Source organism: Pseudochaenichthys georgianus, chromosome 16 (genome assembly GCF_902827115.2).
Source record: "Pseudochaenichthys georgianus chromosome 16, fPseGeo1.2, whole genome shotgun sequence".
NCBI lineage: Eukaryota > Metazoa > Chordata > Actinopteri > Perciformes > Channichthyidae > Pseudochaenichthys > Pseudochaenichthys georgianus.
In genome coordinates, this window is record NC_047518.2 from 46019124 (window position 1) to 46037079 (window position 17956).

At 38.8% G+C, this 17956-nt stretch overlaps 2 protein-coding genes across 2 annotated transcripts in view; both read right to left on the reverse strand.

Annotated features, from left to right (window-relative positions):
- The window catches only part of bcan (brevican), a 34178-nt gene extending 29525 nt beyond the window's left edge, over positions 1 to 4653 (reverse strand). Inside the window, exon 1 of the mRNA XM_071206012.1 lies at positions 4538 to 4653. Within this exon, the coding sequence (XP_071062113.1) occupies positions 4538 to 4542 (5 nt within the window). The 5' untranslated portion in view covers positions 4543 to 4653. The remainder of the gene's footprint in view (positions 1 to 4537) is intronic.
- LOC117460575 (killer cell lectin-like receptor subfamily B member 1B allele C) overlaps positions 1 to 17956 on the reverse strand; it is a 461418-nt gene that overhangs the window by 426148 nt on the left and 17314 nt on the right. The window lies entirely within an intron of this gene.

The window sequence follows — 17956 nt, forward strand, 5'->3', positions numbered from 1 at the left end:
TCAAGTACAAGATCTGAGTACTTCTACTTTTACTCAAGAACAAGATCTGAGTACTTCTACTTTTACAAAAGTACAAGATCTGAGTACTTCTACTTTTACAAAAGTACAAGATCTGAGTACTTCTACTTTTACTCAAGTACAAGATCTGAGTACTTCTACTTTTAGTCAAGAACAAGATCTGAGTACTTCTACTTTTACTCAAGAACAAGATCTGAGTACTTCTACTTTTACTCAAGAACAAGATCTGAGTAATTCTACTTTTACTAAAGTACAAAATCTGAGTACTTCTAATTTTACTCAAGAACAAGATCTGAGTACTTCTACTTTTACTCAAGAACAAGATCTGAGTACTTCTACTTTTACTCAAGAACAAGATCTGAGTACTTCTACTTTTACTCAAGAACCAGATCTGAGTACTTCTACTTTTACTCAAGTACAAGATCTGAGTACTTCTACTTTCACTAAAGTACAAGATCTGAGTACTTCTACTTTTACTCAAGAACAAGATCTGAGTACTTCTACTTTTACTCAAGAACAAGATCTGAGTACTTCTACTTTTACTCAAGAACCAGATCTGAGTACTTCTACTTTTACTCAAGTACAAGATCTGAGTACTTCTACTTTCACTAAAGTACAAGATCTGAGTACTTCTACTTTTACTCAAGAACAAGATCTGAGTACTTCTACTTTTACTGAAGTACAAGATCTGAGTACTTCTACTTTTACTCAAGAACAAGATCTGAGTACTTCTACTTTTACAAAGTACAAGATCTGAGTACTTCTACTTTTACAAAAGTACAAGATCTGAGTACTTCTACTTTTACTCAAGAACAAGATCTGAGTACTTCTACTTTTACAAAAGTACAAGATCTGAGTACTTCTACTTTTACAAAAGTACAAGATCTGAGTACTTCTACTTTTACTCAAGTACAAGATCTGAGTACTTCTACTTTTACTCAAGAACAAGATCTGAGTACTTCTACTTTTACTGAAGTACAATATCTGAGTACTTCTACTTTTACTCAAGAACAAGATCTGAGTACTTCTACTTTTACAAAAGTACAATATCTGAGTACTTCTACTTTTACAAAGGTACAAGATCTGAGTACTTCTACTTTTACAAAAGTACAAGATCTGAGTACTTCTACTTTTACTCAAGTACAAGATCTGAGTACTTCTACTTGTACTCAAGTACAAGATCTGAGTACTTCTACTTTTAGTCAAGAACAAGATCTGAGTACTTCTACTTTTACTCAAGAACAAGATCTGAGTACTTCTACTTTTACTCAAGATCAAGATCTGAGTAATTCTACTTTTACTAAAGTACAAAATCTGAGTACTTCTACTTTTACTAAAGAACAAGATCTGAGTACTTCTACTTTTACTCAAGAACAAGATCTGAGTACTTCTACTTTTACTCAAGAACCAGATCTGAGTACTTCTACTTTTACTCAAGTACAAGATCTGAGTACTTCTACTTTTACTCAAGAACAAGATCTGAGTACTTCTACTTTTACTCAAGAACAAGATCTGAGTACTTCTACTTTTACTGAAGTACAAGATCTGAGTACTTCTACTTTTACTCAAGAACAAGATCTGAGTACTTCTACTTTTACAAAAGTACAAGATCTGAGTACTTCTACTTTTACAAAAGTACAAGATCTGAGTACTTCTACTTTTACTCAAGAACAAGATCTGAGTACTTCTACTTTTACAAAAGTACAAGATCTGAGTACTTCTACTTTTACAAAAGTACAAGATCTGAGTACTTCTACTTTTACTCAAGTACAAGATCTGAGTACTTCTACTTTTACTCAAGAACAAGATCTGAGAAATTCTACTTTTACTCAAGAACAAGATCTGAGTACTTCTACTTTTACTCAAGTACAAGATCTGAGTACTTCTACTTTTACTCAAGAACAAGATCTGAGTACTTCTACTTTTACTCAAGTACAAGATCTGAGTACTTCTACTTTTACTCAAGAACAAGATCTGAGTACTTCTACTTTACTCAAGAACAAGATCTGAGTACTTCTACTTTTACACAAGTACAAGATCTGAGTACTTCTACTTTTACTCAAGAACAAAATCTGAGTACTTCTACTTTTACTCAAGAACCAGATCTGAGTACTTCTACTTGTACTCAAGAACAAGATCTGAGTACTTCTACTTTTACTCAAGAACCAGATCTGAGTACTTCTACTTGTACTCAAGTACAAGATCTGAGTACTTCTACTTTTACTCAAGTACAAGATCTGAGTACTTCTACTTTTACTCAAGAACAAGATCTGAGTACTTCTACTTTTACTCAAGTACAAGATCTGAGTACTTCTACTTTTACTCAATTACAAGATCTGAGTACTTCTACTTTTACTCAAGAACAAGATCTGAGTACTTCTACTTTTACTCAAGAACCAGATCTGAGTACTTCTACTTGTACTCAAGTACAAGATCTGAGTACTTCTACTTTTACTCAAGAACAAGATCTGAGTACTTCTACTTTTACTCAAGAACAAGATCTGAGTACTTCTACTTTTACTCAAGAACAAGATCTGAGTAATTCTACTTTTACTAAAGTACAAGATCTGAGTACTTCTACTTTCACTCAAGAACAAGATCTGAGTACTTGTCCCCTCCTGGGTAAATTACCTAGTCTTTCCCACAAATGTTCCGCTCTGAGAACAGGGTTAAATCTCTCTCTGTCCTCCTCTTCCTCACATCACCTCCTTCATCACCCTAACCCACATCACCCCACCTCGCATGACTCGGCCTCCCCATCTCCAGGGGCAACCCGACCCCCCCAACAGACACAATATGACAGGAAGCACGAAGCAGCCGGGCTGAAAGCAGCAGAGGCTTTCACAAAAACACAGAGGAAGAAAGACTGGGAGACGTTGAGGTCACAGGAAGGAGCTGCAGCCATGTTAGAAGAGAGAGGCATACAGCTTCACTCAGTCAAAGTAGAAGTACTCTGGCTTAAAGAGGATACACTGATGTTCAGGTGTGTATCAGTATGTAGTGTCTCTACTTTAAAGAGTCCTCTCCTGCTGATGTTCAGGTGTATGTCAGTATGTAGTGTCTCTACTTTAAAGAGTCCTCTCCTGCTGATGTCCAGGTGTATACTGTATCAGTATGTAGTGTCTCTACTTTAAAGAGTCCTCTCCTGCTGATGTTCAGGTGTATATCAGTATGTAGTATCTCTACTTTAAAGAGTCCTCTCCTGCTGATGTTTAGGTGTATATCAGTATGTAGTGTCTCTACTTTAAAGAGTCCTCTCCTGCTGATGTTCAGGTGTATATCAGTATGTAGTGTCTCTACTTTAAAGAGTCCTCTCCTGCTGATGTTCAGGTGTATATCAGTATGTAGTGTCTCTACTTTAAAGAGTCCTCTCCTGCTGATGATCAGGTGTATATCAGTATGTAGTGTCTCTACTTTAAAGAGTCCTCTCCTGCTGATGTTCAGGTGTATATCAGTATGTAGTGTCTCTACTTTAAAGAGTCCTATCCTGCTGATGTTCAGGTGTATATCAGTATGTAGTGTCTCTACTTTAAAGAATCCTCTCCTGCTGATGTTCAGGTGTATATCAGTATGTAGTGTGTCTACTTTAAAGAGTCCTCTCCTGCTGATGTTCAGGTGTATATCAGTATGTAGTGTCTCTACTTTAAAGAGTCCTCTCCTGCTGATGTTCAGGTGTATATCAGTATGTAGTGTCTCTACTTTAAAGAGTCCTCTCCTGCTGATGATCAGGTGTATATCAGTATGTAGTGTCTCTACTTTAAAGAGTCCTCTCCTGCTGATGTTCAGGTGTATATCAGTATGTAGTGTCTCTACTTTAAAGAGTCCTCTCCTGCTGATGTTCAGGTGTATCTCAGTATGTAGTGTCTCTACTTTAAAGAGTCCTCTCCTGCTGATGTTCAGGTGTATATCAGTATGTAGTGTCTCTACTTTAAAGAGTCCTCTCCTGCTGATGTTCAGGTGTATATCAGTATGTAGTATCTCTACTTTAAATAGTCCTCTCCTGCTGATGTTCAGAGTCTGGAACGGGGATTTCAGTCTTTGAGACCATTGACATGCACTAAAACCATTATAACACAAGCTGAGAGAGAGATTTTTTTTAACGTGGATTACTAGCAGTGTTATAATGCGTTCATAAAAATAATACCATATTATAGGTAGACGTACTTTGTGAATTTAGTTTATTAAACATATATAATGTGTTAAAACAGTATATACTAATCTGTAAGCATAGCCTAAGATAAAAGAGGACACATTTTGATCCTTAATATCTTGCTTTCTTCTTCTTCTGGTCACATTGTTCTGTTGTCTTAAACAGTAAAAGACATCTTATTCATCTGTCCTTTCTCTTGTATTTATCTGCATTGCATTTGATACTGAGGGAATCCAAAATTAATCAGGTTACTCTTATATTGTGATATTCAGATTACGTTATGGATTTTAAAGGTAACCCTGCCGACCCCTGCAGACTCGTACAAACAATGCAAACAGTCATGAGTAAAAAGGCTGTAAAAGGACTTACTTCATTTTCTTCAGAGTCCTCTCTCGCTCTGCAGAAGTTGTCCGTGTCCTCCGATGGTTTTCTGTCTCCGAGAGAAAGTCCTTCAGCAGCCGATTGGACGCAGAGAGAGGAGAGACTGTGAGGAGGGCTGAGTGTTAAAAGACCTAAACCTCCCCCTCTTCCTCCCCCTCTTCCTCCTCCTCTTCCTCCTCCCCGCTGCCTGGAAAATCATAATCCTGCTGAGCTAGAAGAATTGAGACTGTGAACAAAAAGAAAAGTGCTTATAAATTACTTTTTTCATCTTCTGTTAATAGAGTAGCCACTTTCAACCCCAGACGAGTTGATATGTTGATGTGCGATGACCTTGAATTGTGTTTAACATTTAAATTAAATGGTGAATTCAATGAAAAAACTTAAATGTTGACTTTAATTAAATGTGTTATGTCAACAAATGTCGCATAACTACGAGGTTATTTGAAAGCAATCACATTAAGTTAAAACATTTTAAATAATATTAACCTTGAACCTAATATCTTTTACTTTAAACTTCATATTATTGCTTTCATCCGACCTAATACATTAATTTGTTGACATAATACATTTGAGAAATTGCCCTAAGTGTTTTAGCTTTTAATGTTATTCGTAGCTACATTTAAATTTGGTGTAAATACTTTAGCATCCTTTTTTAATGCTAAATTGTAAAAAATACTTATTTTTTATCATCCTTATATATTTATTTTGTACTTTTCAACTTGTTTTTTTAAATTGTCTTTGTTCGCATCACCAGACACCGAATCAGATTCCTTGTCTGTGTAAACGAACCTGGCAATAACCTTGAATCTGATTCTGATTCATGAAAGTCAACGGTTCAGTTTTTCAGTGTAGGGAGCAGAGGAGGCTTTTTCCAAAATGCTATCATGACCTTTTAAAATTGTTAAAGCTGATGTGTTAGCAAACTCCAGCAGACACAAAGCATTAGCCTGAGTCTGTTTAAAGAGTGCTTTTGCATTTAGGCAAGGCCAGGCCAGGCAAGGCAAGGCCAGGCAAGGCAAGGCCAGGCAAGGCAAGGCCAGGCAAGGCAAGGCAAGTTTATTTATATAGCACCTTTCAGCACCAGGCAATTCAAAGTGCTTTACAAAAATGAAAGACATTCAGACAAAGGCATTTAAAAACAGTAAAAGATAATAAAAGAAACATTAAAAGAAAAACAAAAAATGAAAGACATTAAGAAAATGGCATTTAAAATCAGTCATTAAAAAGAAAAGCTAGTAAAATAAACATTAAAAGATAAAAGTTACAGTGCAGTCTAAGATATGAATAGTTCAATTATTTCGGTTCTTCATTTTTTATTTATTCATAGAATAAAACTCCCTTTGGAAATCCGAACATTTCCGTCCCGATTGTTAATTTAGACTGATTGTTTTCACCATGTTTTGACATCCACAATCGGACCCTCAGGAGGGTGTACTAGCCCCCTACCCTGCTTTGCGTTCCATAACAAAGTCTTTAAGTGTTACCTGAACACCCGTGTTACCAAAACACTATTGTTCACCCGTCGGTGCTGTGATACTTGTTCCTCAGTACAACTCACCCAAAGACTGATCGTAACCCCTGGCTACGACGGATATCCCAAATATCCTACTTTCGAGCAGTCCCTCTCATAAATGTCATGGAGTTTAATTACGTTTAACTTTAAACAATTTAGACACTGTACATCTCACCGAGCATTGAAAGCCTTCTTTATTTTTACCCTTCATTCCATCTTCATGTTCTAACAATGTTAGAAGTTGAGATGTTTTTATTGAGGTTACATGAGGAACGTTTCCATAGTCAGTGATTCTGTAAACTCGGGCTTATGTGGGCTCTTCCAGGTGCGCAGAATAAGCCTGGCAGCTACAATAAAACCTGTTAAAGTCAGTCTAAGTTCTGCTTTAGTAAGGCCTGGTGGCACAAGAGATTTGTCCCCCCACCTTCCCTTATTATACATCCATGGGTACAAGTCCGGACTGCGGCTGTTTGTTGATACATTGATGTTGTCTTCTTCTGTTTGCATTAATGTAGGCTACTTAGTTGTGCAGCGCCCCCACCGCCACTACATGGAAGTACTACAAAGAACCCTGATAATGATGTGCAGTTATTTCACGAGTTGTATTATATATATGTATATATTCTGAGGCCAGAGTAAAATGCTTTTGTGTGCACAGACAGACTAAAATATGTTTTCCTGCCTCCCCAATCCATCCAATAGCAGTTATAAGTACGATGTATCGTCTCCAAATAACAGCAGTGACTTTTTTCTCATTACTGTGTATATATTGAGGTTTGATTGTTTTTTGTTTTTTCCCTCCTTTGTTTGATGTTTTCGTACGGTGGCCGACGCACCAACGACCCAAAACTCTTCCATCAGGGGAAACGTCCTGCAGCTTAAAAAACAATGCAGATATAAAAACACAAATGTTCCACGAATAAACATCTCCAGCAACTTGACCACACATGCAGCGTTTAGAGAACATTCAACAACTTGAGGAGACATGCTGGGAGACCAGGGGACACTAAAGAGTGACGCACACAGCTTGGAGACCAGGGGACACTAAAGAGTGACGCACACAGCTGGGAGACCAGGGGACACTAAAGAGTGACGCACACAGCTGGGAGACCAGGGGACACTACAGAGTGATGCACACAGCTGGGAGACCAGGGGACACTACAGAGTGACGCACACAGCTGGGAGACCAGGGGACACTAAAGAGTGACGCACACAGCTTGGAGACCAGGGGACACTAAAGAGTGACGCACGCAGCTGGGAGACCAGGGGACACTAAAGAGTGACGCACACAGCTGGGAGACCAGGGGACACTAAAGAGTGACGCACGCAGCTGGGAGACCAGGGGACACTAAAGAGTGACGCACGCAGCTGGGAGACCAGGGGACACTACAGAGTGACGCACACAGCTGGGAGACCAGGGGACACTAAAGAGTGACGCACACAGCTGGGAGACCAGGGGACACTAAAGAGTGACGCACACAGCTTGGAGACCAGGGGACATTAAAGAGTGACGCACACAGCTTGGAGACCAGGGGACACTAAAGAGTGACGCACACAGCTGGGAGACCAGGGGACACTAAAGAGTGACGCACACAGCTGGGAGACCAGGGGACACTACAGAGTGACGCACACAGCTGGGAGACCAGGGGACACTAAAGAGTGACGCACACAGCTGGGAGACCAGGGGACACTAAAGAGTGACGCACACAGCTGGGAGACCAGGGGACACTAAAGAGTGACGCACACAGCTGGGAGACCAGGGGACACTCAAGAGTGACGCACACAGCTGGGAGACCAGGGGACACTAAAGAGTGACGCACACAGCTTGGAGACCAGGGGACACTAAAGAGTGACGCACACAGCTTGGAGACCAGGGGACACTAAAGAGTGACGCACACAGCTGGGAGACCAGGGGACACTAAAGAGTGACGCACACAGCTGGGAGACCAGGGGACACTAAAGAGTGACGCACACAGCTGGGAGACCAGGGGACACTAAAGAGTGACGCACACAGCTGGGAGACCAGGGGACACTAAAGAGTGACGCACACAGCTGGGAGACCAGGGGACACTACAGAGTGACGCACACAGCTGGGAGGCCAGGGGACACTAAAGAGTGACGCACACAGCTGGGAGACCAGGGGACACTAAAGAGTGACGCACACAGCTGGGAGACCAGGGGACACTACAGAGTGACGCACACAGCTGGGAGACCAGGGGACACTAAAGAGTGACGCACACAGCTGGGAGACCAGGGGACACTAAAGAGTGACGCACACAGCTGGGAGACCAGGGGACACTAAAGAGTGACGCACACAGCTGGGAGACCAGGGGACACTCAAGAGTGACGCACACAGCTGGGAGACCAGGGGACACTAAAGAGTGACGCACACAGCTTGGAGACCAGGGGACACTAAAGAGTGACGCACACAGCTGGGAGACCAGGGGACACTCAAGAGTGACGCACACAGCTGGGAGACCAGGGGACACTAACAATGTGGTCACATGACTCCTTCTGATGCGACTGCAGATCTGCTGTAAGCTAGCTAGCGGCCTCCATTTGCAATTTCTCAAAACTTAAAGGATGCACCCATTGATTTGATATTGGTGGAACATTTGATTAAAGGAGCTTTGAATAAATGAATATATGAGCCCTGGGAGGAAGGCCAGAAGAAAATGGACATAACATAATATAAGATCCTTTATGTTTCCACCCCACTGTGCTTTAGCTGTTAGGCTAACTCCCAATGTGCAACACGGACACATTCCTCAAGGCTTAAAAGTAGAATTACGCACCTGTGGGGGAAGCCGGGCCACGACTAGTATGATGTTTGATAATCTGTAAAGTCAAGCTTCTAATAACTTGACTTAAGGGGGGGGGGGGGACACAATCCTTGAAATGCATATTGTATTTGCTAATAAGAGCCCCGGCACTCTTTGAAGCATTTCAAGGATTTATTAATGCAGCAGGTGAACTCTTAATCTGCTTTATAACAAAGGTCAAGAATAGTAGTGATTAAAAAGGATCATTGAGCTGAACGATGTTTTTCATTTGCTTTTGGACCTCAAATCTAAAGCATCCATCTTGTTTTCGACACGTTAACACCCCCACAGAAGAGGCTTTTGGTTTAATGCTCTGGCTTCTACTAATAAAAGGGAGTAAATCTAATTACTCCCTTTATTGCCCGTGAACAAGGGGGGGATAAGCTGTATGGGATAACATGGAGTCATGCTACTTTGTACTTTTCCTCCACTCCATGTATTTAATACCTTCAGTTACTTCACAGATGTGGATGAATGATGTGAAATATAATCAAGTGTTGAATCAGACTTTAGTTCCACCTGGAGTAAATCCACCAGCTACCCTGCAGTCTACCAAGTACTTCAGACTAGCTGCACCTTCACCAGCTTTGAGAACACTTTCATGATCAATCATTATAAAACATATCATATATATTATTCTGAAATGGACCGATCTGCACAACGACTACTTTCACTGTCTTTCACTATATTTTGATGAGAATACTTTTCTACTTTCACTTGAGGAACATTTTGAATGCAGGACTTTTACTGTAACAGAGTATTCCTACACTCTGGTACTTCTACTTTTACTTAAGTACAAGATCTGAGTACTTCTACTTTTACTCAAGTACAAGATCTGAGTACTTCTACTTTTACTCAAGTACAAGATCTGAGTCCTTCTACTTTTACTCAAGTACAAGATCTGAGTCCTTCTACTTTTACTCAAGTATGAGATCTGAGTACTTCTACTTTTACTCAAGTACAAGATCTGAGTACTTCTACTTTTACTCAAGTACAATACCTGAGTACTTCTACTTTTACTCAAGTACAAGATCTGAGTACTTCTACTTTTACTCAAGTACAATATCTGAGTACTTCTACTTTTACTCAAGTACAAGATCTGAGGAGTACTTCTACTTTTACTCAAGTACAAGATCTGAGTACTTCTACTTTTACTCAAGTACAAGTTATGAGTACTTCTACTTTTACTCAAGTACAAGATCTGAGTACTTCTATTTTGACTCAAGTACATGATCCGACTACTTCCCTCAGCTTTTAATGGACCTTGAAACTCACCATGCATACTTCTACTTTCACTAAAGTACATGATCTGAGTACTTCTACCTCTGGCTTCAGTGACTACAGATGTTTGTAAACAGACGGGGAACTTAGCAGCTATCTGGTTCCCTCTACATGAATTAGATTAATCTTTATGACACTGACACGTTTTGTTCAGCAGGTTAATCTCCACTTTATGATTTTTGAATTAAAAAGCTGAGGCCTTTTGTCTCCCCTTCTGGAAGTAAGTTAGACATTTCCCAAAAATTCAGAAAATAAATATCAAATCAGATGCAAAATAAAAACATATTTTTCAAAATACAAAAAATTCTAAATAATTACAGACATGAGCTTTAGCACGGACTCCAACCAGCCATGTGCTCTGGCACTCCTCATAGCAGCAGCATGTTGTTGTTTCATATGTTTTCTAACAACAGGCGCTCTCAAACTAACACGTCCTCGTTGTCCTTGGCACTTCCAGCTGTTCCAGATTTAAAAGTGCATCATTGATTATGTCCTCTTTGCTGAGCCTCACAGCAGTTGCGTCTGACTGGTGAAAGATGTCTGTATTTGAACAGGAAGGACGGCCTGCTGTATAATTAATGAGCAGGTGTTGGGTTCACAGCAGGGAGCTTCTGCTGAGCGCTCACCTTTAAGGACGAACACTTTGTCCGGAGAGGAGACAGAAAGTGGAGCCGTGTGAGGCGGAGAGAGAACGATATGTTTCACTCCACTGCTGTCACATCTGGAGAGAGAGAGATCTGGGAAATTCACACCAGACAGGTCAAACATTTCGTCATTGAAAGTTGAAAAGGTTGAGAAACACTGCGGCAGGTGAGAAAAAAGAGATTCTTAAATATTGAGTATGCTAATCGAAGATAGCCTACTGCTGTAACGATAACGTGTCTCTACCGAAACAAAACTAGGAACATTTTGTTTTTTTAAGGAAGGATTGATGATTTGGGTTCTCTTACAAATATCTCAACAACTACTGAAGGGATTATTTTGCACAGATGGATCCTAATAAGTTTAGTGATGCTCTGAATTACCCATCATCACGTATATATCGGCTCCATGAGTCGAGGAAGTCAGGCGGCTTCCCTGCACAGCATACCGAGCGCACAGAGGCCGCAACCCAGGCGCTACACATAGGTAAGAGAGCAATCATCCGTATGTTTGTTATTAGAAGTCCAATATACATCAGATCACATTTCCTTCTTACACCAGCCGACTGTGATGATTTGTGTATTCCTGCTTTACTTGGTCGACGGTCGTGAAGTTTCCGAGTGTGTTTTGTTTGGAAAGGTGGAAGAACAGCACCTGCCAGGCTGTGATCCACATCCACCATTCCTGCCAGCAAAACCCCCATCATGTCCTGATGCATGTCCAGTCAGCACTGTCACTATTCACAAGTCGAGTGGTAATTCAGTCGCTTCTCAGAGAGTCTCAACTTTCTTGACAAGGTCCAAAGGGAAATCCAACTGTGTGTATGTGTCATCAGTCAGAACTGTTTCTCACATATCCCCCGCACTGTGTAGCCGGCTGCCTCTAACCTGTCGGTTAGTAGCCAGCAGCAGGGCTCGCTGCAGAAGCCTGCTGTTTTTAACCTATGGGTTAATAAACAGCAGAGCTCGCTATTTAAGCCGGTGTCAGTACCAGATGTGTTCGGGCTACCAGATATGTTCGGGTGTATTTCCGTCGCACCCGTCATCCGTCATATCCGTCTACTCACCTCCCTCTGCTCACAGCGCTCTGCTGCCACACACCGGCCGTCTGCGGAACTGCAGCCGGAGAAACTCGGGACAGCTTGTTATGTGTGGGGTGCTATGGTGGGGTCCCATGTACTTGTGCACATAAATAATGTTTCTAATTATTTACAATTAAAAAATATATATATTCTGCGTTACTTTAGCCAACACTTTTATAAGGCCACTAGATTAGATAATTACGAAATGTGTAGATAGAATACATATCTTTCAGGTTGTTATTTTGTCATTATGTTTCATGTTTTATTTACCTTTTAGTATTTTTATATAGTATCTGAACTTTGGAGAGGAGTTGGGAGACACACGACACATCAAATCACATCTACAGATCAAGACAAAGCGAATGGAAGTACTCCTAGCGTGTGAAAATGTTTGTGAAAAACGTGTGCAAAGTCTCTGAAAACGGAGCAGTGGCTGTGATGCTAGCTTTGCGGCTAGCGGTTAGTTGTTGTTGTTTGAAGTTGTTGCTTTGGAAACAACATGACGGAGAAAAAAAATGTATATCTTCTACATATAATAACGAACAAAGTAAAGAATGAAGTGTAGGCTATGCCTGTTTGAAGTTGTTGCTATGGAAACAACATGACGGAGAAAGAGTATAATCTTCTACATATAATAATGGACAAAGTAAAGAATGTTTAAATGTTCGGAATTTGACCATCATGGCCCTCTTGAGTTGCCGTAAAATATGACGGATATGACGGATTACGGTTGTGACGGAAATACACCCGAACACATCTGGTACCCCGAACACATCTGGTACCTACACCGGCTGCCTCTAACCTATGGATGCCGTTTAAGCCAACATTAAATAAATAAATACATAAATAAATACACATATATATAAATATGCCTATGAAATAAATAAATAAGGCAATAATATATACCTTTTTTAAATACACATTTATTTATTTATTTCAAGAGACTTTTATTTCATAATGCCACGTTTCTTTATTTCAGGGGACTTTTATTTCATAATGCCACGTTTCTTTATTTCAGGGGACTTTTATTTCATAATGCCACATTTATTTCTAAGGTCCATGTTCAGTCACCTCAAGCAATGCAAATGAACTTCTCGACCAAAAGCAGAAGGCTTAATTTGAAGGCTGAGAGATGGACTTCAACAGAAGAGAGGAAACAACCAGTTCTCCTATTGCGAAGTCCAGAGGTTTAATTAGAGCAACACTTCTCCGTCTACGAGTCAGAGAGGGCTCAACAGAGCGGCTGGAGTGATGGCGGAGCAAGAGGAGGAGGTCAACTACGCTTCGGTTGTGTTCAAAGCCGGCAACAATCCTCCACCTGCGGGTAAGTTTAGTTATTTAACAACTTTCACTTCCTGTTCCTGCTGATGATTCTGAAACAGAGCCTCGTTGTTAATGTGATCAATGCAATGTTGAATATCAATCCAAAGTAAGTTGCTGTTTTTAATGTCCTTTAATTTAATGTGAAACCAGAAACATTTAGAGAAATTGTTAAAAGGCTGTTTTTGTATTTGTTTAGTGTGGTTGAAGAATAGATTTTTAGCTAACCCAGCACATTTGCATTGATGTTTTTCAAATTCACAATGTTGAGTATAAACTTTTCACTACAAATGAACCAAGAAAACTCACCATCGCAGTCGTGCATCTAGGTTTTAATATTATGAGTTTTCTTGGTTCATCAATGCACATTTTTGGTAGAAATAAGCCTTCTTTGTTCATGTATACTACTGTACGTTGAGAAAACACTTCAATTAATATTTCTTCTCTTAAAAAGATTCAAACTGATGGTCATTTGTTGGGTATTTTAATTTAGCGTCTCACACTGGAGATATATCATCACGAACACATCTATTTAAAACCAGTGAGGAAATTGCGAAGTGAGCTATGTGTTGAGAGTTTCCCGTATCATGTCGCTTCCCTTTTGAAACGGCATGACACAATACCTGAAGACAATCTCATCATTTTGAATTTCCCCACTTTAATGCACTTTGAGGAAAAAACTGTGCATTTTTGCAATAAATCATCGTAAGGCAATTGTTCTGCTACATCAAACAATTAAAGCAGCCTTTAAAAGTCCTTCTCATTTATTCACTAAAACCCTGAGCATTTCCTTTGTCCTTTCAGAAAAAAGAGGGGAGGAAACTGTGTACGGTGCAACCCTGTCTCCTAAAAATTACGTTCCCACAGAACTAAACTGCATTCTCAATTACGTTTAGCTAGAAACGTATTTTCTCCCACGTTACGTTAGTTATGAACGTATCTCAAATACGTTTATTTTCTACATATCTTCTAGAAACGTATTTTCTCCCACGTTACGTTTGTTATGAACGTATCTCAAATACGTTTATTTTCTACATATCTTCTAGAAGCATATTTTCTTCCACGTTACGTTAGTTATGAATGTAACTTAAATAGGTTTATTTTTACATATCTTTGCCATTTATTGTCTTGCTTATAATAATGATAATTAGTTATTTATAAATATCATTTTAGAGCACACCTTTGAAATCGACAATCGGGCTCGATATATGGTTAAATTAAAATCAGTAGGCGAGGCTGTAATTTCGCCAGCTGTTACTCTCATGAGCGAGGCAGAACATAATAGTTTTAACATGCCAAAAAGCTGCTGTGTCGTTTATTGCACCTCAAACATTAAACAAATCCAGAGTTACGTGTTTCTGTACTTCCTCTAAGAAGAAAGGACAGTATCAGAAGAGCTCTGTGACTTCAGGCTTGATCGCCGTTCAAATGACAGCGCTGGTTTCCCCAAAAGTGGGCGGGGCTGTAAAGTGAAGTAGATTTACTCTCTATTATTCAAAACCATTCTATTTATTCTACCGTAAATTACATGCCAGTGTTTTATCTTTTATTTATTTGTTTTTATTTTAAATCGTATAATGTCTGACTTTTTTCCGTCTGTGAGGAAAAGAAATGGGGCTCAGAGCCTCAAAATACTGAAATCTGTATTTTTAAAATCTTTTCCTTCTAATTTATTATTCTTTTCTAAATAACACACTGTTATTTACTCAACAATAACACACAATTATCCTTGTTTTTATTTATTCATTTAATTCTATAATCTTGGGCTTTTTAGCCGTAAATAAAGTCACCGGAAACAGACGGGACATTTTGAGCGATACACCACAAACCCACTAAACTGATTACCCAAGATCCTCAGCTTGAAGCTTTTTGATTGGATGTTTTAGCCGCAATGCACGCTGGGATATGGTGTTGATATGATATGGAGATATGATATCCGACAACGAAAAATTAAATAATACCTAATTCAGAGTGTGCTTGCTTTTCTCTTTGGAAGTCATCACATAACGGCATTGTAATACACGGTTCGGCTGCATTAAATATTACACATCTGCCGTAATTCTTTATTTATAGAGAGAGACAAACAGGAGAACTGCTGCCAAAACTGAATACTTGACGTGGATCATAAATATATCAACAATTAAACAACATCTTCAATTTCTTTTCACAAAATACGTCTCCTTGCAGTATCAATAGTAATTCGGCTGACTTTTATATTTGATCCAATTGGTATATAGGTTATATTCACACCATAACGGTGCACAGCTGATAGAAAAGGACTTGTAGTTTTTAAAGATATTACTGATTTTCTTTGAATATCAGAATGTAAATACTGAGTTGAGAGAGAATAGTCAAGGGATTTGGGTGATGGGAGACACACCTATGGAATCACAATTTCAATAGCTTACCATTAAATGATGGATATGCCTTTCTGTCTGTGATGTTTTAAAATCAGATATTAATGTGTAGAAGTAAAACAAGAGAAATAGTATAGCAATATCCTGTACAATTATGTAAAACATGAATAAAACTACACATCTTCAGATGTTATACATAAGTGTCTACACTAATAATACAAAGTTATTATTAGTATGCTGTGTGTACCTTGTGTGCACCGCCTAGTGGTTAAAGCATGTTATTGAATTATTTTTGTTGAATAATCTTATTTGATCAAAACAATATTAAGAGTACATACTTTCATAGGGGGAAAGTAGAAGGTCAATGATAGAAATATAGAATATAAAAAGTCAAGAAGATACTAAGTGATCTCTACAATAAAACAGTTTAGTGCTGGATGTACAAAGATATTAATAGGAGGATGTGCAAAACAGAAAAACGAATTAACCTTTATTAACACATTAAAAAATACTTTAGGTTAAGGTCTTCTTTTAAACAAGAAAAAAGCTCTGGGGGTATCTATCTACAGATGAATATTAAGCCTGACAAAGTACTTAACGTCTAAAATATTGCTTTCCTGCAATGTTAACTATGTTGAAACACTTATTTTAAATGATATTATACACATTAATTATACTCTTATGTATGTAGATAGAATAAGAAATGTGCAGAATATGACAGTTTAATGGTGGAGGTATACAGTACACACATATTGATAGATGTCTGTTGAGGAACCTGCGACCCAAGTGTGTATAAGATCAATACACCTTAGAAAACCTTGAAATCTTGAAAGGGATATGCAAAATAGCCATTATACGTTTTTAATTAACTATTAGTAGAGAATAACGAGTAATGAATATACTTTATAAGATCTGCAGATAAATGTTTAGTCTTCTCAAGCACCAACTATCAAATATCTCTCCTGATTGTTGGCACTTGACAATCACCTTCCCTGAATTGTATTCAGGTGTAACTAAAGTCTGCTTTAAGGGTTGTTTATATTCCACATCATTAATCAGAATCTGCAAAGTAACTAAACTAAATGTAGTGGAGTAAAAATACCAGGTTAACCTCTGAATTGTAGTGGAGTAGAATAACAAAGTAACAATGAGCTGTCGTGTGGGTATATATTAATGCTGCCCATTATGGATACAAGCGATTTTCACCCATTTAGTAATTACATGTTTTAAATGTGTACACACCAATGTGTTTCCTATCGCCTAAACCTCCAGGGCTGTACACAGTTTAATACTGTCAACTTCTACATTTGGGAAAAACGTCTTTTAAAACTACAATTCCCAGTAGAGACGTGCCATAGAGAACATGTTGCGAAACACAATAGCCAGCATGTGTAGTTCTGGGGCGGCGTTCAAGTCCAGTTTTGAATAGTCTGCCGTGGTTTCGTTCCATTTTCAAAGAGCTTGACGCTCGGCGTAACCTTGGCGCAACATCACGGGGTTTGTCAACGGGACTGTAGTCCCAAACGATAGCTGGGGATTATGGGTAGTGTAGTGTCTTGGGCCATCCTAAATCTCGAAATGTCCCGTCTGTTTCTGGTGACTTTATTTACGGCTAAAAAGCATGCAAAAAGCCCAAGATTATAGAATTAAACGAATAAATAAAACAAGGATAATTGTGTGCTATTGTTGAGTAAATAACAGTGTGTTATTTAGAAAAGAATAACAAATTAGAAAGAAGAGATTTTAAAAAATACAGATTTCAGTATTTTGAATCTCTAAACCCCATTTCTTTTCCTCAAAGACGACAAAAAAAGTCCGACATTATACGATTTAAAATAAAAACAAATAAATAAAAAGATAAAACACTGGCATGTAATACGTTAGAATAAATAGAATGGTTTTGAATAATAGATGAGTAAAATCTAAAATCTACTTCACTTTACAGCCCCGCCCACTTTTGGGGAAACCAACGCTGTCATTTGAACGGCGATCAAGCATGAAGTCACAGAGCTCTTCTGTTACTGTCCTTTCTTCTTAGAGGAAGTACAGAAACACGTAACTCTGGATTTGTTTTAATGTTTGAGGTGCAATGAACGACACAGCAGCTTTTTGGCATGTTAAAACTATTATGTTCTGCCTCGCACATGAGAGTAACAGCTGGCGAATTACAGCCTCGCCTACTGATTTTAATTTAACCATATATCGAGCCCGATTGTCGATTTCAAAGGTGTGCTCTAAAATGATATTTATAAATGACTATATCATTATTATAAGCAAGACAAGAAATGGCAAAGATATGTAGAAAATAAACGTATTTCAGATACGTTCATAAGGAACGTAACCTGGGAGAAAACAGGTTTCTAGAAGATATGTAGAAAATAAACGTATTTG